This window comes from Colletotrichum scovillei (assembly GCF_011075155.1).
Source record: "Colletotrichum scovillei strain TJNH1 chromosome Unknown Contig00002, whole genome shotgun sequence".
Taxonomy (NCBI): Eukaryota; Fungi; Ascomycota; class Sordariomycetes; order Glomerellales; family Glomerellaceae; genus Colletotrichum; species Colletotrichum scovillei.
The window spans coordinates 1,321,657-1,347,786 of record NW_023336260.1 but is presented as its reverse complement, the minus strand read 5'-3'; the positions used below and the strand labels follow the sequence as shown (position 1 = coordinate 1,347,786).

At 50.5% G+C, this 26,130-nt stretch overlaps 10 protein-coding genes across 10 annotated transcripts; 6 read left to right on the top strand and 4 right to left on the bottom strand.

Moving 5' to 3' along the window:
• Nucleotides 1-199: 199 nt before the first annotated feature.
• HER10_EVM0013283 (uncharacterized protein) lies at nucleotides 200-2,244 on the bottom strand (the record flags this gene model as incomplete). Its single annotated transcript, XM_035483209.1, has 2 exons — nucleotides 1,634-2,244; nucleotides 200-1,574 (listed from the first exon to the last, which is right to left on the bottom strand). Exons 1-2 carry the CDS (start codon nucleotides 1,756-1,758, stop codon nucleotides 200-202), a joined length of 1,500 nt encoding a protein of 499 aa, XP_035337859.1. The 5' UTR covers nucleotides 1,759-2,244.
• Nucleotides 2,245-2,814: 570 nt separating this feature from the next.
• Nucleotides 2,815-4,650, top strand: HER10_EVM0006358 (FAD binding domain-containing protein). The gene has a single exon (XM_035475945.1). It carries the CDS (start codon nucleotides 2,890-2,892, stop codon nucleotides 4,492-4,494), a length of 1,605 nt encoding a protein of 534 aa, XP_035337282.1. The 5' UTR covers nucleotides 2,815-2,889; the 3' UTR covers nucleotides 4,495-4,650.
• A 189-nt stretch (nucleotides 4,651-4,839) lies between these two features.
• On the top strand, nucleotides 4,840-5,493 carry HER10_EVM0007651 (aminotransferase class III; the record flags this gene model as incomplete). Its single annotated transcript, XM_035477201.1, has 3 exons — nucleotides 4,840-5,151; nucleotides 5,213-5,330; nucleotides 5,366-5,493. The coding sequence occupies 3 exons, from the start codon at nucleotides 4,840-4,842 to the stop codon at nucleotides 5,491-5,493; spliced, it is 558 nt and encodes a 185-aa protein (XP_035337379.1).
• A 34-nt stretch (nucleotides 5,494-5,527) lies between these two features.
• On the top strand, nucleotides 5,528-6,235 carry HER10_EVM0002245 (aminotransferase class-III; the record flags this gene model as incomplete). The annotated part of the gene is made up of 1 exon (XM_035471965.1): nucleotides 5,528-6,235. One exon carries the CDS (start codon nucleotides 5,528-5,530, stop codon nucleotides 6,233-6,235), a length of 708 nt encoding a protein of 235 aa, XP_035336961.1.
• A 2,663-nt stretch (nucleotides 6,236-8,898) lies between these two features.
• On the top strand, nucleotides 8,899-9,611 carry HER10_EVM0002233 (uncharacterized protein; the record flags this gene model as incomplete). The annotated part of the gene is made up of 2 exons (XM_035471954.1): nucleotides 8,899-9,010; nucleotides 9,109-9,611. The coding sequence occupies 2 exons, from the start codon at nucleotides 8,899-8,901 to the stop codon at nucleotides 9,609-9,611; spliced, it is 615 nt and encodes a 204-aa protein (XP_035336960.1).
• Nucleotides 9,612-12,680: 3,069 nt separating this feature from the next.
• On the top strand, nucleotides 12,681-13,523 carry HER10_EVM0009387 (HET domain-containing protein; the record flags this gene model as incomplete). The annotated part of the gene is made up of 1 exon (XM_035478876.1): nucleotides 12,681-13,523. The coding sequence occupies one exon, from the start codon at nucleotides 12,681-12,683 to the stop codon at nucleotides 13,521-13,523; it is 843 nt and encodes a 280-aa protein (XP_035337532.1).
• A 552-nt stretch (nucleotides 13,524-14,075) lies between these two features.
• Nucleotides 14,076-16,229, bottom strand: HER10_EVM0009211 (uncharacterized protein). The gene is made up of 2 exons (XM_035483090.1): nucleotides 14,405-16,229; nucleotides 14,076-14,343 (listed from the first exon to the last, which is right to left on the bottom strand). Exons 1-2 carry the CDS (start codon nucleotides 16,070-16,072, stop codon nucleotides 14,194-14,196), a joined length of 1,818 nt encoding a protein of 605 aa, XP_035337520.1. The 5' UTR covers nucleotides 16,073-16,229; the 3' UTR covers nucleotides 14,076-14,193.
• Nucleotides 16,230-16,430: 201 nt separating this feature from the next.
• HER10_EVM0012660 (fructose-bisphosphate aldolase class-II) lies at nucleotides 16,431-18,027 on the bottom strand. The gene is made up of 3 exons (XM_035482051.1): nucleotides 17,378-18,027; nucleotides 16,936-17,315; nucleotides 16,431-16,884 (listed from the first exon to the last, which is right to left on the bottom strand). Exons 1-3 carry the CDS (start codon nucleotides 17,470-17,472, stop codon nucleotides 16,493-16,495), a joined length of 867 nt encoding a protein of 288 aa, XP_035337806.1. The 5' UTR covers nucleotides 17,473-18,027; the 3' UTR covers nucleotides 16,431-16,492.
• A 757-nt stretch (nucleotides 18,028-18,784) lies between these two features.
• HER10_EVM0002249 (uncharacterized protein) lies at nucleotides 18,785-23,014 on the top strand. Its single transcript, XM_035471969.1, has 8 exons — nucleotides 18,785-19,424; nucleotides 19,478-19,610; nucleotides 19,671-20,845; nucleotides 20,900-21,053; nucleotides 21,108-21,668; nucleotides 21,725-21,966; nucleotides 22,023-22,409; nucleotides 22,471-23,014. Exons 1-8 carry the CDS (start codon nucleotides 18,849-18,851, stop codon nucleotides 22,993-22,995), a joined length of 3,753 nt encoding a protein of 1,250 aa, XP_035336962.1. The 5' UTR covers nucleotides 18,785-18,848; the 3' UTR covers nucleotides 22,996-23,014.
• Nucleotides 23,015-23,124: 110 nt separating this feature from the next.
• Nucleotides 23,125-26,015, bottom strand: HER10_EVM0004949 (peptidase S41 family protein; the record flags this gene model as incomplete). The annotated part of the gene is made up of 5 exons (XM_035474575.1): nucleotides 25,829-26,015; nucleotides 25,386-25,775; nucleotides 24,316-25,331; nucleotides 24,122-24,247; nucleotides 23,125-24,045 (listed from the first exon to the last, which is right to left on the bottom strand). Exons 1-5 carry the CDS (start codon nucleotides 25,980-25,982, stop codon nucleotides 23,125-23,127), a joined length of 2,607 nt encoding a protein of 868 aa, XP_035337167.1. The 5' UTR covers nucleotides 25,983-26,015.
• Nucleotides 26,016-26,130: the final 115 nt, after the last annotated feature.

Genomic DNA, 26,130 nt, shown 5'->3' with positions numbered 1-26,130 from the left:
ATATATCTCAACTGTCTCAAGTCATCTCTTGGGCGTTTGAGATGGATGCCTCGGAGTATTTGGTAGTCTTTATCTACCCATACTTCTGAATTTGAACGAAAGAATTGAAGCATTGAAGATACACCATGCATGTAGCTACATGAACGAGAGCCTCTATATCACGTACTACCTAGGTAACCTCGGGTTTGTCCCAAAACCCTTAATAACATGACTTCGTCTTCCCTTTTTCCAGACGTTTCCCCTCCCCATTGATATGCTGCAAAAAAACTTCAGACAGGTGAAAGCCTGTTTTGTTCTTGTCGAAGTCTGCATTGAGGTAACAGTCTATCATGCTGAGCAGATTGCACGAGTGCTTTGCTGAATGTCTATAAGAAAAGTCGCTACTCCATACTGGGGAACGAAAGGCCCGGACGATCTTCTCCGTATCCAAAATGGATAATCCTGAGTAAGGCTTTGCTGGCTTAGGATTGAGTAGCGTGTGCTTGTCCATTTCTTTGGTAAGGGCACCCAGAAGAATACTGCTGCATTCAAAGCTGCAACCGGCAGTTTCGTTTCGGAACGAGTCAAGCAGCCTGTGAAGCACTTCCAAGATAAACTCAACTGCATCTTGTCTGCGCCAATCTACCAACTCTGCGACAATTTCAGCGACAATGAAAAGAGAATCGACGGCAGAGACCTTACCAACGAGGCTAGATGGAATTGGAAGTTCCATTGTTCGAACAGGGCCGGCGCTCTTCAACACTGCCACCTGTGTCATTTGTTGGAAGATGTCGTCTTGTTGAAAAACATGTGATATCAGGACCCAGAGAACCATGTCTCTACCGTAATCTACTGGTAGTTTGTTTCTCAAATGCCCAATCCACGCAGGGCAGTAAATTTCGGTGACCTCGTGACAGTCGTAGTAGTCCACAAGCACCGCTAGCTTTGCCAACATCTCGAGATCCATCTGGCGGGGCACACTTCGTGTCTTTCCGTGGATGACTTGCATCAAAATAAGCAATGCCTCGGAATCCCAATCTGTTGCGTCCATGTGATAACAGCCATCAATGTGTTTGACTGCAGCCTCTTTCCACGGGCCAGAAAGCTTGGCCGAAAAGTAGCGAGATGCTAGAGCCAGGTGCCTCGAAGATACAAGATATTTTGCTACCGGCTCATTGGGCGCCTCTGGCTCTGTCGCTAACTCTGCCTCCGTCTCTGACTCTCGGGATACTTCTGGGTGCGGCTCTTCGTACGCCTCTGTCACTTCGGTAGCCTCTTCAGCCTCTATTAAGGCAGGAGCATGGTTACCACTAGACTCAGAGGGACCAGCGGATATGAAGTCAACACTTGGCACCTCAGGATCAATATTTTGTCGAGCTTCCGGGCGATCCTCAAACAGCAGTGACTTCTTCACCTTATTCTTCTTCTTCTTCGCTGCTTTGCGACTCCGAAGCGTCCCCCAGTCGCCATCGCTGTCAGGGGGCGTCGATTCGGGTTCATTTTGGAGTACCGTGGTCCATCTCAATGGGTAGTTAACGTTAAACTGAAATTTCGGTGTATTGCAAAACAAGCCCAAGGTATCGACTGCCGGGCCGCTAGTCTTTTGTCAGAGTCACCGTAGTAGCGATGCTAAGATTATTAGCAGGATTCTTACAGTTTCGTCGCATTCTCTTCGCCAGAGCACAAGCTTGTGTCCCAAATAGCAAAGGGAGCGTTAGGGTTGCGAAGAACCAGTATAACGTCCCCATTGGGGTCGATTTGGAAAGTCTGTTCGGACATAGTAAGGTTATGCAGAGGAGAAGCCTGAGTGGCAAAGCCTGATCAACTTTCGACAGCTTTCGGACGAGAAAACCCTCTCCTTTTGTAGCACACTTTTGCTACTGTTGGCTCATCTGTTGGGTAACACAACTTGCAAGTGTGTGTGGAGTCGATTGATGGCCTCCGGCAGCGGGTCAGCAAATCAGCGCTTCAGCGGCAACAGCTTGCAGCATCGAGAACCAACAGACCAATCCAGATTTCCAACCTGCCATATTATTGCTTGCTTAGATGCCAGATGGAAGAATTGGTGCATTACTGTTGCCTTCGCTGCAGCGAGATGCATGTCCAACAGGCGCGGCGTGCCGTGATCACTGTGTCTAGGCATGGATGTTGATGCCCAAAGCCATGCATCTTTTGGTCCCAGTCCTCCTTATGTTTCCGTCCATGATTCGTGTGTGATAAGAAGATAAAACTTGTTGTGGCGTTGTGAGAAGACGTACTTAAGTAATTTGGCACGGATTAATAAAATTTGCGTCTACATGCTGTCACAGTCGTTCGTCGAAGGCGCCGCTTCGGAGACGACTAGCAATAAACTACATATATTTAGCAGATATGTTTGTCAGGGCTCTCCATCTGGGTGTCTCACAAGCAGAGGATGTAGTATGATTGCTGAACCTTGTCGGCGAGATCATCGGAGAAAATACAGCATGATTAGGTACACGGAGAAATTTCGAGATAGTGAACCGAAACTCTTGCCAAGTTACTGAGCGCAAGATTTTCGGAGAAGAAAGAATTATGCCTTAGCGTGTTTTCTCTCACGCGCCATCGTTCTCGTATGCAATTCTTGTCGGCGATAAGAGCCAGAACATCCAGCTGGATCAAGAGTTAAGCATTTTCCAGGGGAGTCAACTAGAGCTGTTTCATGACTACGTCTTTGTTGTCTGAGTGTTGACAGTAAGCCAAATCGAGAGCCGTAGTTGAAAGCCACAGACGTGAGACCTGCGTCATCCATAACGTCATCACAGTCTGTGCATAGAATCCAGGTAAGCTGTTCTGATTCTATAGAACCTGTCTTGCATTCAATGCCTATTGCAATCGTGCGTGACACGCACTGATTGATCCCATTGCTCATCTGAATCTGGGTATTTCAGTATGTCAGAAGTCGATGTCCTCATCGTTGGGGCAGGTCCTACAGGCTTAACGTTAGCCATTGAGTTAGCAGCAAGAAACGTCGACTTCCGGATCGTGGAATCGAGAGACGAGGTATCGGATAAATCAAGAGCGCTCGTGGTGCAGCCTCGGACACAGGAGTTACTCTATCGCTATGGAGATATCCAGGAACTCATCTCACGGGCACGGCAACCGACCGGCATAGCGACGTGGATCAACCAGAAACCCGTCCTTGACATCACCTTCGGCAGCTCCGATGGAATCGCGTGCGAGTACGGAACCGACTTTCCTCGCCCCTTGTTGGCGTCACAACCCGAGACGGAGCGCTTCTTGAGTAAACGCCTGGAGGAGGTTTCCGAGGTTCTCCCTGAACGCGGAACTACGGCAAAATCAATTATTCAGGATGAGATCGGAGTTTCGGTGACACTCAAGAAGGGATCGCAAGTCGAACGTCTCCGTTGCAAATTTGTCGTCGGCGCAGACGGATCAAACAGCACCGTTCGGGAAGTTGGCACGAATTTCCAGTTCAAGGGTGCAGAATATCCGCAGGAGTTCCTCCTTTGCGACTGTCGCGTCAAGTGGAAGCAACCCCAAGCAGGCAAAGCGATGTTCATGCTTGGTCAGGGCTCACTCATTGTCATTCCGCTCGACGATGATATTATCCGCCTCGCTGGGAGCAGCTGGCTTGAAAAGACAGACAGAGACCCAACACTCCAGGATTTTCAAGACCAGCTCGACAAGATGGCACCAGATCAAGGAGAGCTCTTCGAACCGATCTGGCTGAGCAAGTTTCATCTGTCCAATCACGGGGTCAACAGTTACCGGGATGGACGTTTGTTCTTGGCAGGTGATTCTGCTCACGTTCATAGCCCTGCTGGCGGTCAGGGCATGAATACTGGCATACAAGACTCGATTAACCTGGGGTGGAAATTGGCGGAAGTCCTGAAACACAGAAGGGATCCCGACTTTCTCGATACGTATGACAACGAGAGGTCACCAGTCGGAAAGACAGTTCTCGCTAGGACCGATCGCATATTCACAGTCATGACATCACAGAACTTTGTTGCCACCTTCCTTCGGAACTACCTGGGGCCGATTGTTCAACCTCTCATATTCAAAGACTCTGATCGATGGAAGATGGCTTACAGATTCTCATCCCAACTCCACATCCGTTATAGGAAGAGCGACATTGTGGCTACTGGCAGCAGCTTCACCGGTCCAGTGCGTGGAGGGGACAGAGCGCCGAACGGTACCTTGATAGGCCCGGACGGGCAGGGAAAGCTGCATGATATCTTCCGTTCTTTGGACTATCAGCTCCTCTTATTTACTGGATTGGGCGAGAATTTCGCATCCGAGAAGGAGCTGAATGCTTCCGCTGCTGATTGCGGACCTGTTGATTTCCACATCATCTCTAGTCAAGAAGATCTGGGATATTTTGACGAAGACGGGAGCTTGCATAAGTTGTATGGGTTTGACAACCCCGGATACGTCTACGTTCGTCCAGACGCCTATGTGGAACACATTGGGCTACTTGATAGAATTGGCGAGCTTGAAACATGGATGAAGAATAGGCAGGCCGATGTTTAGGCTTGCCAGCCTAACATGCACACTGTCGCAGTTTGCGGACCAATACATGTAATAATTATTGAGAGTATAACAGTGGCCAACTTCCTCGGAAAAATGGACAAGATTGAGAGAGGCTTGTGCTCAAGAACAGACGCGACTGTTGATATACTCCGCGGGAAAGGTGTCGTCCTCGGGCAAGTTGAGTTGCCCCTCAGCCCCGCTACCCGCGGTAAACTCACACATGTTGTTATCAGCCCAGATAAATACTCACGGCCCTTCAAGATCTAGACGTAAATGAAGTGAACCATCGTCGGCGATCTCTTTTTCTTCTGACGAGCATTATTATCTGTCTTGCAAGTTTTCATCATGGCTACTGAGAGCACAGCCGCCTTCTGGGCGAAGACCGACAAGTACTTGATGTCAACGGGCGTTCCTTACTCTCCCGTTATCATCACAAAAGCCAAGGGCACGAAGCTTTACGATGCTGAAGGTCGCCAAATCTTGGACTTTACGTCTGGTCAAATGAGCTCTCTATTGGGCCACTCACATCCGGAAATCGTGGAGGTCGTTCAGAAGTATGTTGCTGAGCTCGACCATCTGCTCAGCAACATGATCACTCAACCAGTTGCTGATCTCGCCGAGAGATTGGGCAAGCTGTTGCCCGCTCCTCTTGAAAAGGTAACGCCCAGGTCACGGTGCTCAGTTTGTCTGGATCGCATTGACTAAGATCTGCTTAAAGTCCTTCTTCCTCAACACTGGTTCAGAAACCACAGAAGCCGCCATCAAGATGGCAAAGCTCCACACCGGCAAATTCGAAATCGTCGCTATGTCGGCAAGTTATCATGGCCTCACATCAGGTTCCGGCTCCGCAACTTATTCCGCCGGCCGAAAGAACGGTGGCCCTGTAATGCCGGGCCAACTCGCATTCCCCGCACCTTACGCCTACCGTTCCATCTTCCGCACTGCCGACGGCGCCTACGACTGGGAAAAGGAGATGGACTTTGGTTGGTCTATGATTGATAGGCAGAGCGTTGGCTCTCTGGCTGCGTTTATTATGGAGCCTATTCTTTCCACCGGAGGCATCCTCGACCTGCCCAAGGGCTACCTCAAGCGCCTAGGTGAGGAGTGCAAGAAGCGTGGCATGTTGCTTATTCTCGACGAGGCGCAGACAGGTGTAGGCCGTACTGGCCAAATGTTCGCGTTCGAGCACGACAATACCGTCCCAGACATTCTTTGCTTGTCCAAGACTCTGGGATGCGGCCTACCTCTGGCATCTGTCAGTACAACCGCCGCGGTCGCGCAAGGGTGCAAAGACGCCGGCTTCCTCTGGCTGACGACGCATCTCAACGATCCTCTTACAGCCGCAGTTGGCAACAAGGTCCTCGAGATTGTGGAGCGAGACAACATTTGCCAGCGCGCTACTGATCGCGGAGAGCAGCTTCGGGCCGGTCTCCTGAAGCTTCAGGAGAAGTACTGGTGCATCGGCGATGTCCGCGGACGCGGCCTGCTTCAGGGTATCGAGATTATTTCTGATGCTAAGACAAAGGCACCTGGATCAGATCTTGGTCAGGCCGTATCCGATAGGGCGATGTTCTTGGGACTGTCCTGTAACGTTGTTAACCTGCCGGGTATGGGCGGTGTTTTCCGGCTGGCGCCTCCTGTGACTGTGAACGCGGATGAGATTGAGGAAGGTTTGAGGATATTGGATGAGGCTTTCGGCTATGTTTTGGACCAACGAGATAAGACGATCCCCGTAGTATGAGAAGTTACAAGTCGTTGAAAGGAACGGATTCTCTTATGTTGCATTGGCATCCGGCATTTCGTCTCGGGTCTTGACATCATGAAATGACCGCGATCCATCAGGCCTGGAAGAAAAACTGTACATTCGCCTTGATAAAACCTAATCCTGAGTCCTTCAAGTGAGTTGAACTTAGGACTCATCAGCCTTTGTGTATCTCGGCTAATTCAAGACCCAACCGGCTGGCTTACTGTAGGCGGCCTGGGTTGTCCCGGGTGCATGAGGTCTCCGGCTGCCGTGCCGGGACACATCTGACCTGGACCCGCAGGGCCTGGAGCCCTAACTCACGATTCATCAGTGCTACGACCTCCTCCACCGTCAACAACATCCGGCGGCGGACATAGCTCAGTTGGGAGAGCGTCAGACTGAAGTCAACTTCACTCACTTAATCTGAAGGTCGTGTGTTCAATCCACACTGGCCGCAAGGAATAACTTTTGCTCGGTGCTATGTTGTTCGGTCCGCTATGCATTGCTTTTTGAACTGACCAGCCTCAATGCAGTCCATAGGAGAAGGCCCATGTCAGCTGGCGGCTGAGCACGGCTCAATTTTGCCCTGAACTCAATTGACCTCAGAGAAAGCTAAAATTGTATCTGTACCTACCGCTAACGCCATCATTTGCCAGGCTTCCAATTCATGTCCCGTTCAAGTAATAACTCGGCGATGGAGAAATTATCTTTGCTCAAATGCCTGCAGAGTCGATGCTCTCAGCTTTCAGTAAAATTAGTAGTTGGAGTGACTAGAGCCAGTACCCATTCACGTGCCATTGTCATTGGGCACGCTGAAGTAGCGTCCCACTGAGTGAAAGTTGTTGCTTGGCCCGTGAACCGGCGAGATTCTGTGTTGCAGCTCCCATTATTAGAGACAAATCTCGAAATGAGCTTGCGGGACTGCTCTTTTTTCGGTCCGGTATTTGAGTCGCGATCGTGCCAGATCCACATTATGCTCACGTGTGATTGAAGTTCAAGGGCTTTCATAGTGCCTGCATAGATGATTTCGATTGACCCTTTGCTGCCAGAATTGATCCTAAGGTAGGAAAGCCCTGCCGAATTCCTAAGGCGGACAACTTCGTAGCCCTTACCTCAACTGACTCGAACCCGAACCTCAGATGGTAGTTTGATGAGTTCTCATCTGATCGTAAGACGATTTTGAGCGGATAGAAATTTAAAAGCGGAATGCGATACCTTGGGGACTGCTATTACACCAATAGATCACGTTACTCCATCATCTTGATTGCACCATTGGTACCAGATCCTTTCCCCTTCTTGATAGCTCCACTTGGAGCTCTCACACTACCGAGACTTCAACAGAGATCACTGGTGTTATTATGGTTTGAAGTGGACTCGTGATTTTTGTGTGGATTTGAGTCCGCAGCCTAAGGCGTTAGTCACCAAAGTTTCAATGGCTTAGCAGCTAGCTCGCGGTATTACAACCACGTTCGTAGACATCTGATGTCAAGCTTCCAACAGAAGTTGCGTGCTCGCGTAGTTTTCTTGGATGTTCGTACACGAAGTCAAATGCGGAAAAGTTCGCAGATCAGTAATCTCAATGATTAGGTGGTGGGGACAGAGCGAGGATGAACGGAAGCACGAAGATACGAACCCTTCGGACTCATATCCTAAGTTAAGATACCCAGCGTGAGGTTTGGCACTTTGATGCGCTCGCAACAAGATCCCAGTCATGAGGGAGTAGTCGGCAGTCCTTTGTAGTACAACCATTCTTACTTTACTACATGAACTCCAAAGTAGGTTGCTACGACTAGCGATACACGTTAAGCCGACGATATTGGCTTCTGTAACTGTGTACCAAGTTTGATCATTCGGTGGCGCATATCTGCTAGCCCCTCTTGCCTTGCTCCAAGGCATCTATGCTTTTTATGAGCAATGCATGCGTGGACTGACCGCTTACTAAGTCTCAATATTGCAGAGGAGCTAGGAGACCTCTGGTACTTCACGTGTGCAGCATTTCGGCGGTTCTCATAACAGGCCCGGAAGACGAATCCGCTAACTTACATGTAGCAAACCTAAATCTACTGGTTGCTGGTACTTTGAAGGTTAGTGCTTCTAGGTCTTTGGCTACCATGGAACCTTGTACGCTTGTAGGTGATGTCTCAACCGTCGTTTCTTTACCGCTGGATCGATCCACTTCGAAGTATGCTCTCATGACAAGCTTTCTGTCACCCTTGAGCTAGCTTCTATCGAATGCTTATTTGATTGTTCTCATCGTGAAGCTTTTCGACATGGGATGCGGTCGTGGTGTCAACTGAACTTTGAGGGGGAACGAACCAGATGGAGACATTGCGCCTCTGCCAACGGAGAGTTCGGATGAGCTGAGCGGTTCTTGATGGGGCTCTTCAGCTGATTTCACGGAATATTCAGCGTCCAAGTCACTAACGGGATGCCCGGAATAGTGTCAACTCAATGAGATGAAGACAGCTTCACGACTGAAGGTAATGGATGTCTCCGGCCTCAGTGCAAAGCTCGACAACAACTGAACTCGCTTCGCTTTAGAACTATAAAAAGATGGCGAACTTCCCATGAGCGACTTTAGCTATCAAGTTCATCACACATCCATTCCAGCTCCCTCTTTCAACACCAAAAAAACCATCGACAATCCTTTAGTCTTAATAATGGCACCCATTATGAAGTTTCTCTACGCTGGTCTGCTCGCAGCTAGCACCCTTACCTCCGCTGCATTCGCCAGCCCTATTGACAACACTGGTGTCGCCATCGAGGCCAGAGGTGAGATACTCTTTCAAGTCGTCCTTCGCAAATAGTGTCTTTCAATCCCAGGAGAGATATGTCAAGGAGTCAAAGCTAATCTCGAGGCCCTTTTCCAGATGTCAACTTCCTGGCCGAGGGTGTCGAAGCTCCAGTCAGCGTTGAGGTCGCCAACAGCGTCGCCGTCCGTAGCGTCGATGAGATTGACGCATCGCTCGAGAAGCGCGTCTTCACCTCTCCCCACGTTCGCAAGGCCTTCAAAGTTGTTGCCGGCAACATGATCTCTGCCGCCTCCTGGGCCTTCAACTTCTGGGTTGAGGAAGACTACACGGGCAAGTCCACGGTCTGGTACAGCGGAGTCACCGGCGGAGGTGTTTCGACCCCCAAGATTGGCGTTGAGGGCGCTACTTTCATCTCCAAGACTGGCACCGAGCTCGACCTGAAGGTTCCGTTCATCGTGAAGGGCTTTTACGCTGGAAAGGAGCTCATCGTCCACTTTGTCGTGCGCATTCTCAGCGATGCTGGAGAGACGTCTGTCCAGTACTTCTATGACCGTCCCACGGCTACCATCGCCGGTCAGAACGCCCCAGTCACCAGCTGGGACTTTGTCAACACCAAGTAAAGGCTGTCTTGTGCAGTTACAGAGACCTGTCATGGGGGATGGACCTGCGACAGGAACAAGTCGGAGCAAGCATGAACGCATGTAGATAGCATATACCTCGTATTCAGTAAGTCAAACCCCCCACTTCCCGGCACCCCCCTGTTTCTGGCACCCACAAAAACGCGAAAATCCACCACAACGCAATGCCCACCCCCAACCTCCTTTTATCACAACATTTTCAATTCGAGTCCAAATGGGCTCATTTTTTGCACATACCTTCTTCTATATCTAATGCCTCAATATACCGAAGATCAGCTTCGTCAGGCTCTCGAGGACATCTCAAACGGCAAGAGTCAAAGAGGCCTCATTGGGTATGGGATACCACGATCAACCTCCAACTACGTCTCCAAGGTGGTCAGACTAGGAAAGTGGCTTTGCTGACTGGCAGAGGCTGTCTCTGACCAGGAGAGCTGGCACAATGGGTTCGCATTCAGGCTTCGCTGGGCCTCGCACCAACGCACCAACAGGTGAAGGAATTCGCAGAGCGAGTTCTGGCTGCTGCTGGGGATGCCAAACCATTAGGAAAAGGCTGGATCTATGCCTTCGTGAGAAGGAACCCTATCATTAAGGTTCAGAGAAGTCGTTCCATCGATTCTAGACGCGTTAATGGGGCATCTACTGAGGTCATTAGGAACTGGTTTAAGTTCCTTGCTATCCCTGAGATCAAGGACATCAAACCAGCCAACAGATATAATATGGATGAGACTGGCATCCTCGAGGGTCAGGGAGCTAATGGGTTAGTGCTGGGCATGGCTGAGACGACGTCTGTTCGCAAAAACAACCTGGGTCGAGGGCATGGGTCTCTATCATTGAGTGTATCTCAGCCTTGGGTAGGGCACTTCGTCCTCTTATCATTTTCAAGGGAAGACGGTCCAACAACAGTGGTTTCCATTACATCTGGTTCCATACGATGGGTGGGAGTTTACAGCAACAGATAATGGCTGGACTACAGACTTAACTGCCATTGAATGGTTAGAGAAGGTGTTTATCCCACAGACTATGCCCGAGGCTGAGGGCGAGGCTCGACTGTTGATTGTGGATGGGCATGGGAGTCATACGACGACAGACTTCATGTGAATTGCTATATTAACAATATCCATTTACTGTTCTTACCACCACACTCCTCTCATGTCCTCCAGCCACTTGACCAGTCTGTCTTCAGCCCTGTTAAGTCAGCCTATCGGAAGGAGCTCGGTTACTTGTCTCAATGGAACGACTCTACCATTATAGGTAAAAGGAACTTCCTGGACTGTTACCAGAAGGCTCGACTTGCTGGTCTATCAGTCTCGAACATCAGAAGTGGTTGGAAGTGGACTGGTCTACACCCTGTAGCGATGGTTAAGCCCTGATGAACCCTATGGTATTACCTGAGCCTTCTGCTAAGCCCACCACACCCAAACCAACCAGTCGGGGCAAAAAGCGATGCCATAATGGTCAACAAACTACCCTGTTGAGCCATGATTCTGCTTCCTCTGCAGTGGTCTGGTCGACACCCAGGAAGCTGGCAGAGCTCAGCGGTCAACTGCGCTTATACCCAACTCGACAATGATACCAGCACTCAACGGCTGCTGTTCAGGAAGGTGAAAAGGCTTCACAGAGCAGGCCTGGCAGCTGGCAGCTGCCCGGCAGCTGGCTCACCTGAGGGCTCAAGTTACCAACGCTGCAGTTAGGAAGAGGAAGACTGTTCAGATCGATCCCAACACGAAGTTTGCGAACATCAGGGATATCCATCGGGCTCAAATCGAAGCGGGTGAAAAGGAGGTTATTACGGCTGAATCCAGCGACTCTGAATGCCCTAGTGAGGCTGGCAGTTGTATTGTAGTGGGTGTGGTTGAGGATCAATAGTTAATAGTAATGAGGAGGTTGGGTTGTGATCCCATCGTTTTTGTGGGTGCCAGAAACAGGGGGGTGCCAGGAAGTGGGGGGTTTGACTTAGCTGTTCACGGCGGCGAGCTTTCAGCATGTAAATCTTGCAAAACATGGTACTTTCTGAAGTAATTCAATATTATTACTTGGTCGAGTATGTTACACAAGATGAATAATTTGCACAACGTCAAGACCTTAAATCAATAAGTACCTTCGATGTTGTTTAAGTATCTGCACATTGGAATCCCGTGTCGCTGCACAGGCAAATGTAAGAATTCACACCTGCCCATCATGAGATGCAACCTCACACCGGAAAAAGTACCTTGCAGAGCAATCGCCACTGGTTAGCCTCACAGCCACGTCATATGGGCTCGCTTACTGGCGAATGGTTCCCATCTGACTACAGCTAAGTAAATACATTTCATAAAATGATTGTCATCATTGGTCAATGAGTCTACAGCCTGCTCAGGAGATCAGATCTTCCTAGGTGAAAGGATTTTAGACACATCATGCTTACTACTTAAACTGCTATCCTTCGTGCTACAAATAAAGACGAGCATCTCCTCCTTCCCGACCTGTGGTTGTCATCGTTGTGGTACGTCAAGGACGCCGGTTCAAGCACCCAACTCTCCTTCTTAAACACAAGCTTTACTCATGAGACTCATAAACACCACCTCGTTCGAGCTTCAGTCTGGGGAACAGTCTGTATACCGCGAAGAAGGCTATGCCATTTTATCACATCGCTGGCAACCTTCGGAAATCAAGTTCAATGAGTTCCTCGATCATACTGAAGAACTCAAGAATGGCGCGGGACCACTTCCGTTATCGTTAGACAAGATTCGCGGTGCTTGTGCCACCGCGCGCGACAAGGGTTACAATTGGATGTGGATCGATTCGTGCTGTATCGACAAGTCGAGCACCACTGAGGAAACCGAGTCAATCAATTCCATGTTCAAATGGTATCGCGATTCAAAGCTGTGTATCGTCTACCTTTCTGATATTGAGGTGAACACCACTCTGGCTGAGACCGAACTGAAAGCGAACCCTCTGATATTTAATCGTATCAGCTGCGGAGAACCTTCTGAGTGGTTCTATCGAGGATGGACCTTGCAGGAAATGCTAGCACCACGAGATCTGGAGTTCTATGACACAAAATGGACTTTTATGGGTACAAGAACAGAACTCAAGGTTCAGTTGGAGAAAGCCAGCGGTATTTCCCAGAAATACTTGACAGGCCTACAGGACTTTACTAAAGTTTGCATTGCTGCGAAGATGAGTTGGATGGCAAGCCGAGTTACTAGTCGAGAGGAAGACATCACTTACAGTATGCTCGGCATCTTCAACGTATTCATGACGCCCCAGTATGGCGAAGGGCCGCGCGCATTCCAGCGTCTGCAGGAAACGATATTGTCTAGTCAGGCGATGGACGAATCTCTATTTGCCTGGAGAATGCCCGATGCCAGCCACAGTGAGACAGTCCATGGCACGAATGAAGGTTGGGCACCCGACGAATGGGGTCTCCTTGCCCCCTCGCCCAGATGGTTCAGAGATTGTGGAAGCATGACCTGTACCGACGAGCTGCCTTCACGTATCTTCACTTGGACAACGCAAGGCATCGAAGGCAACTTCATCAGGATCATGGATAACCGCAAAACCGTATCGATGGGAGCCCTGACGGGTTTTTGTCTCGGATCAATTGTTTGCTTGCCCTGTGGGATCTTGATGGTTGTTCACGGAATTCGCTACTTGAAGAAAAAGTTCTATGGAGATTACGCCTTTGTGTTGAACTGCTTTGACACAAATGCTAAAGGGGAGACAACGCGAGTCAATATCTTCCTCCGTGTCTTGCAAAAACCAACTGAGCAAAAGATGACGGCATTCGCCCCCCAAATACCCGGTTATCGGCGAGTTCGATGCACCGAACTTGGCACCAAGGAAAAGGCTACTCCTTGCAATTCAAGGCACAAAGCTGTGGTGTACCAGCCAGTGCCACAACTTTCAGATTAGTATCACAGTATTACCGAATACAGCGGAAAAGACTGAGTCAGAAGTGGGACTTCGGTTTCTCAACTTGGTTTGGTGTCTCATCAGGTTTCCATATGTCCCCTAATACAAAGTGCTCATACACTACCTTACCTAATGTGCCACACTCGGTATGCGCCTCTTCGGTACTGCAGCTGCTAGCAAGTGGAGGCACATCAAGCGCTCGATCCTATTGCATTTGATTTCTTTTTTCTTTGGTAAAAGAGAAGATACATGAACGCAGCCACGAGGAGACAGGCTTTGCCTCTCAAATTTCACACGTTGCGATTTGAACTGTCCTCGATCCTCCAAAGTACATACATGTACTCAGACTGAGTGAGTTATGAACGTCTTCGGCGTTTCTGACCTCGACACCTAGCCTTCAAAACTTCGGGCAAGTCCAGACCATGCAATCTTTGATAATGCAACCTCACAAGATCCAGGCGGATGTCTTCAAAGCTGCAGCCGCCTTCTGGACAAGCTATCGTTGTGACATTTTCCTCGTGTTCTTTTTGCTTGTGCTTCCAGAGTCCAGAGGCTGTCTTGTATGATTTCACGCAGTCCATCCTATCACACTGATAGATTGCCTGGCGATCCTGTCTGTCTCGAGTCCGTCAACAATGTGTATCTATCAGGGGGTAAGGGAGCTCGAAACCTACGCGTCTTGTTTCGCCGATGGGAACTGCTCTTGTCTGGTCTCTGTACCCGGTTGAGTCGAAGCTTTTGTGCGAGAGGGATAGAAGCTCGAGGAACCGTAAATCCAACGAATGAACTTCTCGTGCTCGCGACCAGGCTCGATGACTTCCTATTGAGAGACGTTAGATCGGTTTCAACGGAAAGTGTTGGAACTTGGATTCCAGTCTTACGCGAGAAATCGCAACCAAGTAATCTTGGGCATGTTCAAGAGTCCCCAAACTCCCCAATATTACAAAATTCTTCGCCACTGACAGCAATGCAAGGAATACTACATTGTCTTCTCCGGAATTTTTCATCGGATCAAACAAATCCCGTCGAAGTCTTCTTTCGGCTTTCGATCTCTCTTTGGCGTATGCTGAGCTTCTCCTCATAGCGTGGACAGTTTTCCCACAGCCTGACAGCCGATAGAAAACGTCGCCTGTATCCTGAGCGAACGCCACCACAACCAAGAACATTGGAGTATCTCGCAACCTGAATATTGCAGTGTCGCTATCCCTGTTGAAACACTTGAATTTGATCATTTTTCGCTTGACAGCAGGGTCATCTGTGCTGAATGAAGGGCATCCTTCGGCGGGAGGCGGCGACTGCTGGCGAATGTGAGGATCATCCATAGGCGAGAAGGTCTGAGAAGGGATGTGGTCGAGTGAAAGACCAGTCCAATAGTAATCGCTACTTTTCGGGTCGAGGCCTGAGGGGCACAGAGAGTCGTTGTGCTGGCCTGGTCCTCCCACTGCACCACTAGTATCTCCAAGTAGAGAGAGTAATTGACTGAAGTCATACTCTTCCGATGTCTGATCTGTGATATTCATAACATCGCCACCGAAGTTTTCGATATCAACTGAGTGTTGCTGGTTGCAAGCCGCAATTGGGCTTTTTTCTGATAGCATCTCTAGCCCTTGCGAGGTGAGTAGAGCAGCATCTCGCATCTCCTTCGATGAGCTGCCCTGTCCGGCGATGCTTTGAAAGGGCTGAAAACCCAGTGGAAGCGGAGCATCATCATCCTCAAGCCTTGACCGTTTGGCTCTAAGATAATGCGAATCTTGGTCGTCGTCTTGGCCGCTGCGTTTCTCAATGTCATCCGCAGTCCGGAGATGCTCCAGAGGCCACATTTTCGAAGCCAATAGAGCAAAAGTATGTCGGTCCATTTCATTGGAGATGCAGCCCCCCCAGCGCTGTAAGCCGGAGAGCACGTCTGTTTCGGCAATCCGGCCACGTTGGAGTAGAAGGTTCGAGATGACGTAGGAAACTGAAGCGAATGCGACAACCTCAGCAAGTGTATCCGGAACAACGAAATCGAGGACATCTCGGTATGCTAAGATACCTATTTCTCCCATTCTCCTGGGGCTGGTGTAGTTGTTCAACAAAAGCTCCTGGATTTTCGTTGAGTTCTCCTCCTCAAAAGCTACGCCTCTGAGCTGATAGTGCTGTTGTTCTAGACCTTTTCGTAGATCTCGCAGGCCTGACCACGCCCGCCTGATCTCATTTGTCCGTATTTCTTCTTTGGCACACTTTGCCCCCAGTTCTTCGAGATCAAGGTCCGTGATGTCGCTGTGAAGTATGCTTTCTTCCAATGTCCAGGAGAAGCCTGGGAAAGTTGAGTCGTATCGGATATCCTCCTGCGAATCCCCCACCTTATTGAGATATGTGAGGCCTGCAAACATACCGTCGACCTCAGCTAGAGCACGCTGTCTTCTTGCGCTCCCACCGATCGCCATTGCGCTCAGAGTCAAAGGTCCATCTTCGTCGCCGAGCCAGTGTCCTAATCGCTCATTGCATAAATGTAGAGCTTCGCGTTTAGAAGCCCTCGCCGCTCCAGTGCCAGGGTTTAGTGTCGTCATCTGAAGGATCTGGACAGGACGTGAAGTGCTGCTCAAGGTTGAGAATTGGTCACTGACACACTTCCAGCAGTGCCGAATAAGGTCTTTAGTACAGAGTGAGGAAATGAAGTGGACGAATCTGGAAATCCATACTTACAACAGGTCTCCTCGAAGGCCCTCTGTAGCTGGCCGAGGACGAAATGGGCTATTTTTTTTTCCAATTCGTTCCTCAATGATTTGAGGAGACGCAAGCTCGTGGCCATTGGCTGCATGGCAGCCACTTAACGCATCATTCAATATCATCTAGCGAATCATCAACGCTCTTTTGACGCTACGTATATTTTGTTTGTGACCTATCAGATCGGTGGACGAGAATTCGGTCCGTTCTTAACGAGGTGCGACGCTGTTCCATTCTATCATTTAGAGATTGATGCAAGTCTATCACGCCTTACCAGCGCTGCCGCAAATATCGATCCACCTTTCTGTCTCCTTCTGCAGAATGTTCATGCCGTCCTCCATCAATTGCGTCAGTGGTTTGTTGGCGTTCTCCCTCAGATGGACGTTCCAAACCTCCAGTAGCAGCTTGTTGACATTTAGCTTGATGGCGCCGTTGTCGATGCACTTTCTCATAATCTCTGGGCTGAAGTCATTCGTACCATGCAGAGCCATGAGGACGCGGTTGTTGATTTGCTTGTTGACATTTGTCAATCGCTGGTAATCGAGTTGAGGACCCTTGGGACCGTAGTCTCCGTGAATATTGCCGATACTGGGTGCCAAGAGATCAATCTCGGCATCGATGAAATCTTCAACCTCTTCTGGGCTTGTGAAAAGGGCTAGTCAAGTCAGCGGATGAATAACCATACCGAACAAGCTTCATGTCTTACCTTCTAGGTCGCCGGTGTCTGCGATGCCGTCTTCCCCGCCGTTGATGCGTCCACTTTCCGCCTCGACAGCAATGCTGTGGTCGTGGCAGACTCTTGTCAAAACCTTGGTCTTGGCGAGATTCTCTTCATGATCGTAATGGCTCATGTCGACCATGATTGAGTCGAATGGTAGCGTTCCCGCGATGTCGCGGATTTGCTGTTCATCTTGGGCGTGGTCAAGATGCAGGGCAAGTGGGACCTTTGCTGATTTGATGGCTACGGCGACGGCCCACGGGAGAGTCGGGAGCTGCTTCACCGTAAGAGGGAACAAGAGGATCAGCATAGGCGATTTCTTGGCCTCTGCTGCGCGAACAACGGCAGTGAGATGCTCAATGTTGTAGCTGAAATACAAAACATCAGTACCATCCTCATGATACGTGTCATGGTAGCTGATGACACTTACATGACCACGGAGAGAACTCCATATCTGCCCTCAGTCGCGGCTTGTAGAATCTGTAGACTGCGATTTTGTGACTTGCTTTCCGCCCAGGACGACATTTTGAAGGATACGTGGGGTGACTGATTCGCTGAAGCTGAACAACAGTTGAGAGATCAGCGAAGCGAACGAGTTATTAGGATCAAGCTTTCGACATGCAGAGAACGATCACTACTTATCATTAAACCTGGATGAGTTGTGTCGTTGTGAGCTCGGCGGAATGGCCGATGCCCCGCGTTCCATCGCTGAGAACCCCGCGACGAGAGTTTCGGGAGTGGGAGTGGGGAGTACGTACCTTGAGACGCCCCTCGATTTCCGGAAATGCAGTGAGAACACCGCATTCTCACCTCTGCCGTCTCAAGACCCAGGATAGGAACTCAAAGATCATGAATGCTTCTGGTTCTCTCGAGGGAAAATCCCCTTCTTCTCAATTTTTCGCTGTGAAAATTGCGGTCACACTGAGCTAAGCTAGATGCTGCCCACAAGAATACCGACAGAAACTGACGCGAGTCGGTTGAATCCCGATCGCCAGCGAGCTGGTTGTGCTCTCACGGAACTTCCGTACCGTCAATATCTGACTGCAATCCTTAGGTACATGCAGCAAAGCTTGGTGGACTAACGAGAGAAATCTTTGACTCCCAGATTCTCCCATTTCATCCCAGAATGTCCCGCTTGGAGCAGATGAGTGCAAGCGCTCACCATCCTCCATGTTGATGGTCGCGCGGTTCAGTTCGGATACGCGGCACACCTCACTTCAGGGCGATTTTAGCGGGCGAAGCCGCCAAGTCCTGAGCTGGCATTCGACTCATCCAACTCCCAGACACCCAACCTCTGAGTGTGTCATCCAACCTTGTGGGATGGTCGACCATACAGACTGTACGAGTATGAGGCTCTTGTGAGACGACTTAGCATTCTCCACCACGTTATGTTGCATTTTCACAATGATCGAGTGTTCACACACAGTCGCACCTCAGGGCTGAGGCCCCGATGCCTGTCTAAGCATAGCCGCCGTTGCCTGTGGCCTGTATTGTCCAGGTGATGGTCGTAGCTGACCACGAGGAGTTAGCGTAGGCTGATCCTTCTGCACGCTACCCGCGCACACCGCGCAACCTCCAATCTGAGGTGAAGGTCCTCTGAGGCTCGGTCCGCAGCTTGTCTTCGGGACTAGGGGGAATTGAGGCTGGTGAACGAGCCAGCCTGCCACCGTCAGCAATAATGATGCAGCCTGGTCACGCAGACTCACAGGGGTTCGGTCGCCTTGGTGGCTGCATAAGCAAACAGGCGTCCGGTATGATGACTGCGCTGTCGAGAATTGAAGACAAACAGAATGAGCTTGGCAAGGATCTCATTTTTCCTTAAGCGACAGTGTCCCAGGTCGCTTTTCGCAAAAAACAAATCTTCATGTCATTTTCTCGGTAGATCAGAGTGATGAAGCACAATGTCAGAGTACAAGGACTGGACGCGCGAGACTGAGAACGCGGTCCTCGACGAAGTTGCGGCCGCTCAGAACGACAGCCCCGAGCGCACCGACCCGCCTCAGACATTGCCGCCTGGCCAGCCATCTGAAGACACGCAAGTTGATAGAACCGAGTCGCCTCCACGACCTAGTACTTCATCACATTGGGAGCCCAGACCAGGCTTCGCGCACATCGACGGCGATGTCAATGGACGTGGGTACAATGAGACCTTGGTCGACATCGTGTGTGTGCCGTGTCCCGGAGCCGACCCCGTCGAGACATGGGCCCGCGACCCACTGCCGGAGGGATACTTCGGACGGGCCGCTGATGTGCCGCCGACTGCGTTGAAAGAGCTCGCGGGAGCTAGTATTCTGTCACCGACGATCAATCGACATCTCCCCAAGGCGACTCATCTGTGGGTGAGGCAGGGGATTCGGAAGGAGGTCAGCGAGGCTCGCGTGCTTCTCTACCGTCATCGCGAATTGGTTGAGGGAGTCACCCTTGAAGAGCTTGCGAATGATTTGATTGAACAGGTTTGGAACACAAGATACGGCAACGTGAGTGTTTGACATCTTTTCTTGATGGGATCCACGGGATAACATAGCTTAAGCAACGGTCTCGTCCGTTATTCTTCATCGCGCACAGTGTTGGCGGCTTAGTCGTCAAGCTGGCGCTTTTGAAAGCAACCAAGAGCGAGCATTTCAAACCATTTATGTACAACTGTCATGGAGTTACTTTCTTCGGTAAGTTTGACGTCTTATTTGAGGACACCGGAATACTTTTAGTCGCTGACGCCGGCGTAGCAACTCCGCACAAGGGCTCAAGTTACCTATCCATGAACAACTTGGAGGACAGTATTCGCCACCTTCTTCGCCTTCAACGACCGCTTCCACGCTCAATCTCCAACGATTTGAGACTAGGTCACAAACCTCTTTTGAAGATGGACGAGGAATTCTCAACAATTGCAAGCGAGCTCAGGATCTGGTCTTTCTATGAGACTATCGACTCTCAGCTTTCAGGCTCTGGGTCTACGAGTAGAGGCTTAGCGAAGGAGGTTCGATTCGGCGCCCCCATTGCCTCCATAAAGTCATCATTACTCGGCGTTAGGCAAGAGAGAGTCTTCTCATTGGACAGTGAACATGCCAATTGCGCATCTTTTGGAGAGGGGAACACAGAAACGATGAATACCTACCTACATGAACTCTCTGTAGCGGTTCAAAAAGCTACGGAACTGAGCTCACAGTACATTCACACTCCGCTCAACCTCAAGAGACATGTCAAGGTCGAGATAATTGGCTTCTATGAAGACCCAGATGCAGACATGGAGTCCGCCATCCGTCTTTACTTCACGAAGCTCCATCTCCAAGAGTTTCTGGACAAAGGTCCCGAACGATGCTTGGAAGAACGGTTGAGAAGAAGCACACTCCGGCCGCGGTCTGATCCCAACCCGCCTCATCCAAGCCAGACAGACTCACAACACAGTTCTCATGGCCTGGGAATCATGGCTGGTTTCCAAGAGCTGGGGCAAAAGATATGGCGAGCTGGCTCAGACACCGGGAGTCGGCCCAAGAGCTCCGACTCCGAAAGTCAGGGCTCGCCCGGCATCGTCGTCACTCGTCCATCCATGGCCGGAGAATCCAATTCGACGCCTGTGGATGCCCTACGTCGAATGCAAAGCCTCAAGGTCCCAGCCTTGTCTCCGCCAGGATTCAATCGGCCATCCAGTCGAGGTAGCAATGCCGACAGCACGAGGTCAGATCCAACAGAACTTGAGCTGTCGCCGAAGACGCCGGATCCCGAGCCTTTTGCATCAATAGGTGTAGAGAAGAGCTATTCAGAGCCACTTTACAGACGACAGGACCGGTACTCGAGAGCTTCTGCCTTGGAGGATCTGACTGCTGGGTTTTCAAGACCTGATCCGACCGGTAGAAAGTTCATGTGGATTCACACTCCATTCACCAATCCCTCTTGGGTCAAGGTAAAATCGGGATCGCAATCTCCTCACTCGGCCGAGCTAATAACCGCAACATAGGATGTTTTTGGTGTCCTAGCCAACCCCAACGACCCAAGTTTCGTGAAACTCTTCAACCATGATAACTGGGCATCGAAGCATGTCATCGGAAGACACTCTCAATCGCAGGCATCGTTTGTCAAACCGGCCTGCAACATCATTCCTGTCAACTCAGGTGAGCTTTCAAATGGAATGAGCCTGGTGCAACGTAAGCTGATTATGTCGAAAGTTCCCTCACCTCATCCGTCCCCCAACCTTTCTGGCCGTGTCAGTCCAGCTGGGCCTTCGTCGGCGTATCTTTACATGTACCTTCCGTTCCTTCACTTCGACACATACATCGACATAGTCCGCCGACGCAACTTCATCAAGCAGCGCATGCAGCATGGCAGGTCTCGTCCGGTTCCGCGAGATATCGCACAGCTGGACTCCGCGGAGCTTCGAATGATCTGGGAGTATATAGGATATGACCCGCCACTCAATTACCGCCGGACTCTTGATCAATTTGCATACCCCTCCTTGAGAGACACGTGGGCTCGCGACGACGATCAGATGCTTTATAAGCTTACCAAAGATCGCGCGTCCACTGGAGTTGACTTGGAACAGCTGGGGCTTCAGAGACGACAAACCACAGGATCGACATGGAGCCCGATAAACAAGCTCACGCCTTCAAGCACGGGACTGCTAGAGGATGAGGTTGATACAGACGATGAAAACCAGGATCTCGATGAGGTTATCAAGGATGGCAAGGTTCTCATGGTCGATGAGCTTTGGCTGTGGGCCATTGATACGAGTGAGTTCTCCCAATTCGGTCCGATTGAAAGAATTCACAACTCATAAACGCCTTAGAAACCTTAACCACATTCTTCAACAGAAGGGATTCAAAGCCAAAAGAGGGCCCTCTTTTCCAGCAGGCAGACCTCAGGAACAGCGTATACAATGAGCTCAATGGCGATCTCACGGGCCGTTGTGAGAATGCACTGGATCTTGCAGCATTCATCGTACTTCATGCGATCACTGTTCTGCTCGATCGGGCTTCTCATCCTGACCTCGAGATCTTCAGAATATTTGAAGAAGCAATCAGCATGCTCGTAGGTCACCTCCAGCATCCTTATGAGTTTGCAAGCCCTGAGACTGACGCGTATAGACCGAGCGCATGACTTCTTCCCTGAAGCACTTCCGCATGCAGACATTCAAAGACGTAGGTTTCGAGTCCGACTCGGATAGCAATCGGCCGGAGTCCATCAAGAAGCGCCACAAGCGTGAGCTTGAAGAAGCCGAGCGGGAGAACCGCGAAAACACGTCAGCACTGATGGAACTTCGCGATCTGGAGGATGAGCTCAAGTCCCTCGAAAGGCTGTTCGAGACCCAGGACGGTGTCGTCCGAAATATGAAGGCGATCTTTGAGGGAGAAGACCTTAGAAATATCACAAAGAACGGACAGATGTACCTCGAAGAAGCTTTGGCCAAGCTTGATGAGTACAAGAGCCAGACCTTAGAGATGCTGAAGAGAGTCGACACAACGAGGAATGACGTGAGTGATGAAGATTTCGATCTGCAATGCTGAGTCTTAACAGTCGGCTAACATGTCACAGTACGAGAAACTCTTGGAGATGGTCCAGCGTAAGGCCCAAGTGGATGAAGTCCGTTGGTCACGCCTTCAGACGGAGCTAGCCTCTTCGCAGAATCTCTCGGTCATGATTTTCACCACATTTACCGTCATCTTCCTTCCGTTGTCGTTCTTTACGAGCTTATTCGGCATGAACACGGTCGAATGGGACGCTCAACTTCCAACTATTGGCTTTATCGGTGCCGTTTCGCTGCCCCTGTCCGTGTTCATCATTGCAGCGGCGCTTATTGCGGCATTCAGTAGTCGTGTACAAGGATTTGTTCGGACGGGATACAAGGGTGGTAAGAAAGTCGTTGTGCTTGTGGCATCCAGCATCAAGAAGATTGTACCACGAAAAAAGAGGGAGAAGAGACGCATCAACAAGGTGGAACGGGAAGAGAGAAGAACAAGGAGGAAAGATGGCGGGTATGACTTTTGGGAGAATGTGAGGAGGGAAAGGGCGAGCGAGTATCGGATTCCGGAAGTTAATCGCAACAAGACGAAGGCATGATACCAGGGAGTGATTGGGGACATTTGGTCGAAAAATGTCATTCGTTAGAATTATTTACAAGAATGTCTACGAGTGTAAATTTTGTTGCACCCAAAAGTTTGACACCATCATACTTCAGGAGTCCACCGGTCATTGCAATGGGCATCCCAGCGACGGAGTTCCAACTTTGGGCACACAGTAACCCTGGGTCACCGTCCCACCCGTGAATGTACTGGCAGCACTCTTCTTCGATACTCCATACGTCGCCTTGTTCGTCGGCGGAGCGGGGACAATGAACGGAATGCACTGCGAATTGAGATCGCCGCATTTGTTCTCTGCAAGCAGGCATGGTGGGAGACAGGCACACGGGATATTGCCTTGCAGGTTATTTCCACAGGAAACCGGGACATCTAGCCACGGTATCCCGCCCGAGGGGCATCTCTGATTAGGATTGACGTCGCAAGCTTGAGGCGTCACCTTCTTTCCAATGTTGCCCTGCCCCGCCGGGAGTCCGTTAGGAGTCTCCGGGTCGTAGTCAACAGTGAACTCGATCGCCGTCTTAAGTGTGGACAGTGGGACGGGAGTGGCCTTGGGCGGCGCTTTTGGGACCGCGCCGTTGCGGGCCGTATACCCTGTCGAGCCTTCAACGCACATGGTGTTATCTTCGAAGGCTGCGCGGGCAACGTCTCGCCAGAGAGCAGTCATGTTATTGACATTATCGAGAGTGTAGTACAAACGACAGTCAGCCGCAGAGTAACGGAACTGGAGCGGGGTCGAGACGTCGTCCGCGCGAAGCTGATCTCGAAGGTTGAACGCCGCGTAGCTGACGTACATGCCCGACTCGCGAACATCCGGTAGTCTGGCCGCAGCAGTCGCGTCTTTTTCCCGTGCAAAGGCGAAGTCGGCGTCAAGGAAGTCGCCGGAGTAGATGCGAGCTCCACGAGTACCGCCCGCCGCTTGCATTGGGCCGGGCTTGGGGGCACCGCCTACAGCGAGGGTGCGGGCTTTGCCTTGAGTGGTAGCGATTTCGAGGAAGAGAGCGCAAGCGGATGAACAGGCACCATCAGTGAGCTACGAGATGTGTTAGCCAAGACATTTTGTAATGTCACGAACCAAACGGGTTTGGGTGATAGGTGTCTTGACTTACAATAACGATGTTTTCAGGGTCGAATGGCGGCGACTGACCAACATCTTTGTTGTCAATGTAGCGGGTCATCAGCCAACCATCAAAAGCGGCTTGGTGGAAGTACGGATTGGACAGATCGTAACGTTCCTTTTGTTTAGGTTAGCTGAGAGCTTTCCGTGATATTTGAGTCTTCTCTTGTTTCTGAGACAACGTACCACCAAGCTGAAGTCGTCGTCATTGTATCTCCGCGGGCCTTCATACTCCCGCCATGAGGTGAAGTTCTCGTTGGTCTCTGCGTTCAAGCGAGATGCGATAACCCACTCATCTGCCACCAGCTCGACCTTTGTTTTGAACTCTGTCGAGTTGCTGGTTGGAAGTCCCTCCCAGTAGTTCGTCGTCGCAGTGCCCAGAACATTTGCCATGTCAAAGCTGCGTCTCCGGCTTCCGGCAAAGGGGTCAATGCCAGGGAACAAGTCCCGTAGCAAGAGAAGTGCAAGGCCGGTTGTGCCGCCATAGTTGTTCGTGAGATCAATCACGAGCTTAGAAAGGCTTCTGTTCTGGGCACCCTCGAGAAACGTGTCGACAGCCAGGCTGAAGTTGCCAATGTCCCATCCGTACTGGTCAAAGTGCGGAATACTGAGCACAGCGGTGGAGATGTCCTCGTAGAAGTATCCAGTCACGACACCACCGTTTCCAGTCGCGTCCAAGTTATTCTGCACGACATCCGGGTTGGGCGGGAATGCTCTCAGACTCTCGTTATAGAAGCTTCGGCGTTGTCGCTGCGGCACGGAGTTGGGGATGGCGCTTAACGGTTCACCGCCTCCAAACGCTGGCGGCAGCGGAACTTCACCATAGGATGCTGGCAATAATCCGAGGACGAAGTAGTTGTAGAAGTCACCGCCGGTTGTCAGAGGACCAGTGAAATCTGGGTTGTTGTAGATTGCAACCCAGTAGGTCTCTTCGACAGCGACTCCGTTCAGATTAGGATCTTCGTAGGTGAAATTTAGCGAGTCCCCTGGGTAGAAGGTACCGCTACCAGCAAAGATGTTCAGCGCCCCTATGATATCCTGTACAGGGTTGCCCATGATCTGGTTCCAGTCGGCGTGGGGTTCAAGCATGCCGACTGAGTTTAGAGCAGCGTAGCGAGTTAGGAAATCGACAATGGGTTCCTCGTTAATGTGAGAGATGGCGGAAATCTTAGTTCCATTGTCTCGATAATCGCGGACCTGAGCTAGAGTTCAAAGTTAGTAATACTTGCACAAGGTTCCGGGCTAGAGCCACTCACCTTCAAAATACACCTTCGGGGTTTCCTTGCCGTCGATTGATGCAGTGACAAGTGACCAGGGGCTGGAAAAAGAGAAGGCTGAGAGAATTCCAGCGGCAAGATCGACATGGGCATCATGAACTGAGTAGACCAAGAGCTGCAAATCGGCCTCAAACTCGTACTGGTTCTTATAGACACCCGAAGTTACGTTCGCCTTCAAGTATTCCAACCCTTGGTTAAGGTCAAATGCGGGTTGTTGGTAACCTTCGGGAGGGTTCTTGAGGTATACCAATGTACTTTGGAACTGCATAGTTGTGTTGTAATATTCGATAAAGCGAAGTGCCACGGCATCGTTGAAAGGAACGCTAGTCAAGCAAAGATATACGTCCGAGGCATAGAAGATCCGATATCCTGCGTTTTGATCAACACCAAGGAGAAGTTAAATCTGCATAAACAATGCTTACCATCATTGACAGCCTCAATAATCTCGCCACATATCGATTGCGGTGGAACAGACGCATCCTGTCGTCGTGGCAAACTCTTCGGAGCCTCAGACGGGCGAGCAACCACGGCACTTAAGCAGTGGCTCAGCAGCAATAAAGGGAGTTTGAACAGCATTTTGACTTGACTTCAACCAAACGGTGGTTGATTTGACTTGCAAAGAGCTCTTGAACATAAGATTCAACAATGGTGGGCGATGACTGCACTCCTCTTATTAATCAGATTCAATCAGTGAGGCAAAAAGCAAAGGTCTGCACCTGCGGGC

What these genes read in the sequence shown, in the direction of transcription:
- HER10_EVM0009211 (XM_035483090.1), bottom strand. Translation starts at nt 16,072, where the DNA reads ATGACGACACTAAACCCTGGCACTGGAGCGGCGAGGGCTTCTAAACGC. An exon ending in ACTTGGTTGCGATTTCTCGC is followed by an intron (nt 14,344 to 14,404) that starts GTAAGACTGGAA and finishes GTCTCTCAATAG; the next exon opens with GAAGTCATCGAGCCTGGTCG.
- HER10_EVM0012660 (XM_035482051.1), bottom strand. Translation starts at nt 17,472, where the DNA reads ATGTCGTCCTGGGCGGAAAGCAAGTCACAAAATCGCAGTCTACAGATT. An exon ending in GGAGTTCTCTCCGTGGTCAT is followed by an intron (nt 17,316 to 17,377) that starts GTAAGTGTCATC and finishes TTTGTATTTCAG; the next exon opens with CTACAACATTGAGCATCTCA. An exon ending in AGACACCGGCGACCTAGAAG is followed by an intron (nt 16,885 to 16,935) that starts GTAAGACATGAA and finishes TGACTTGACTAG; the next exon opens with CCCTTTTCACAAGCCCAGAA.
- HER10_EVM0002249 (XM_035471969.1), top strand. Translation starts at nt 18,849, where the DNA reads ATGTCAGAGTACAAGGACTGGACGCGCGAGACTGAGAACGCGGTCCTC. An exon ending in CCAATCCCTCTTGGGTCAAG is followed by an intron (nt 20,846 to 20,899) that starts GTAAAATCGGGA and finishes ACCGCAACATAG; the next exon opens with GATGTTTTTGGTGTCCTAGC. An exon ending in CATCATTCCTGTCAACTCAG is followed by an intron (nt 21,054 to 21,107) that starts GTGAGCTTTCAA and finishes TTATGTCGAAAG; the next exon opens with TTCCCTCACCTCATCCGTCC.
- HER10_EVM0006358 (XM_035475945.1), top strand. Translation starts at nt 2,890, where the DNA reads ATGTCAGAAGTCGATGTCCTCATCGTTGGGGCAGGTCCTACAGGCTTA.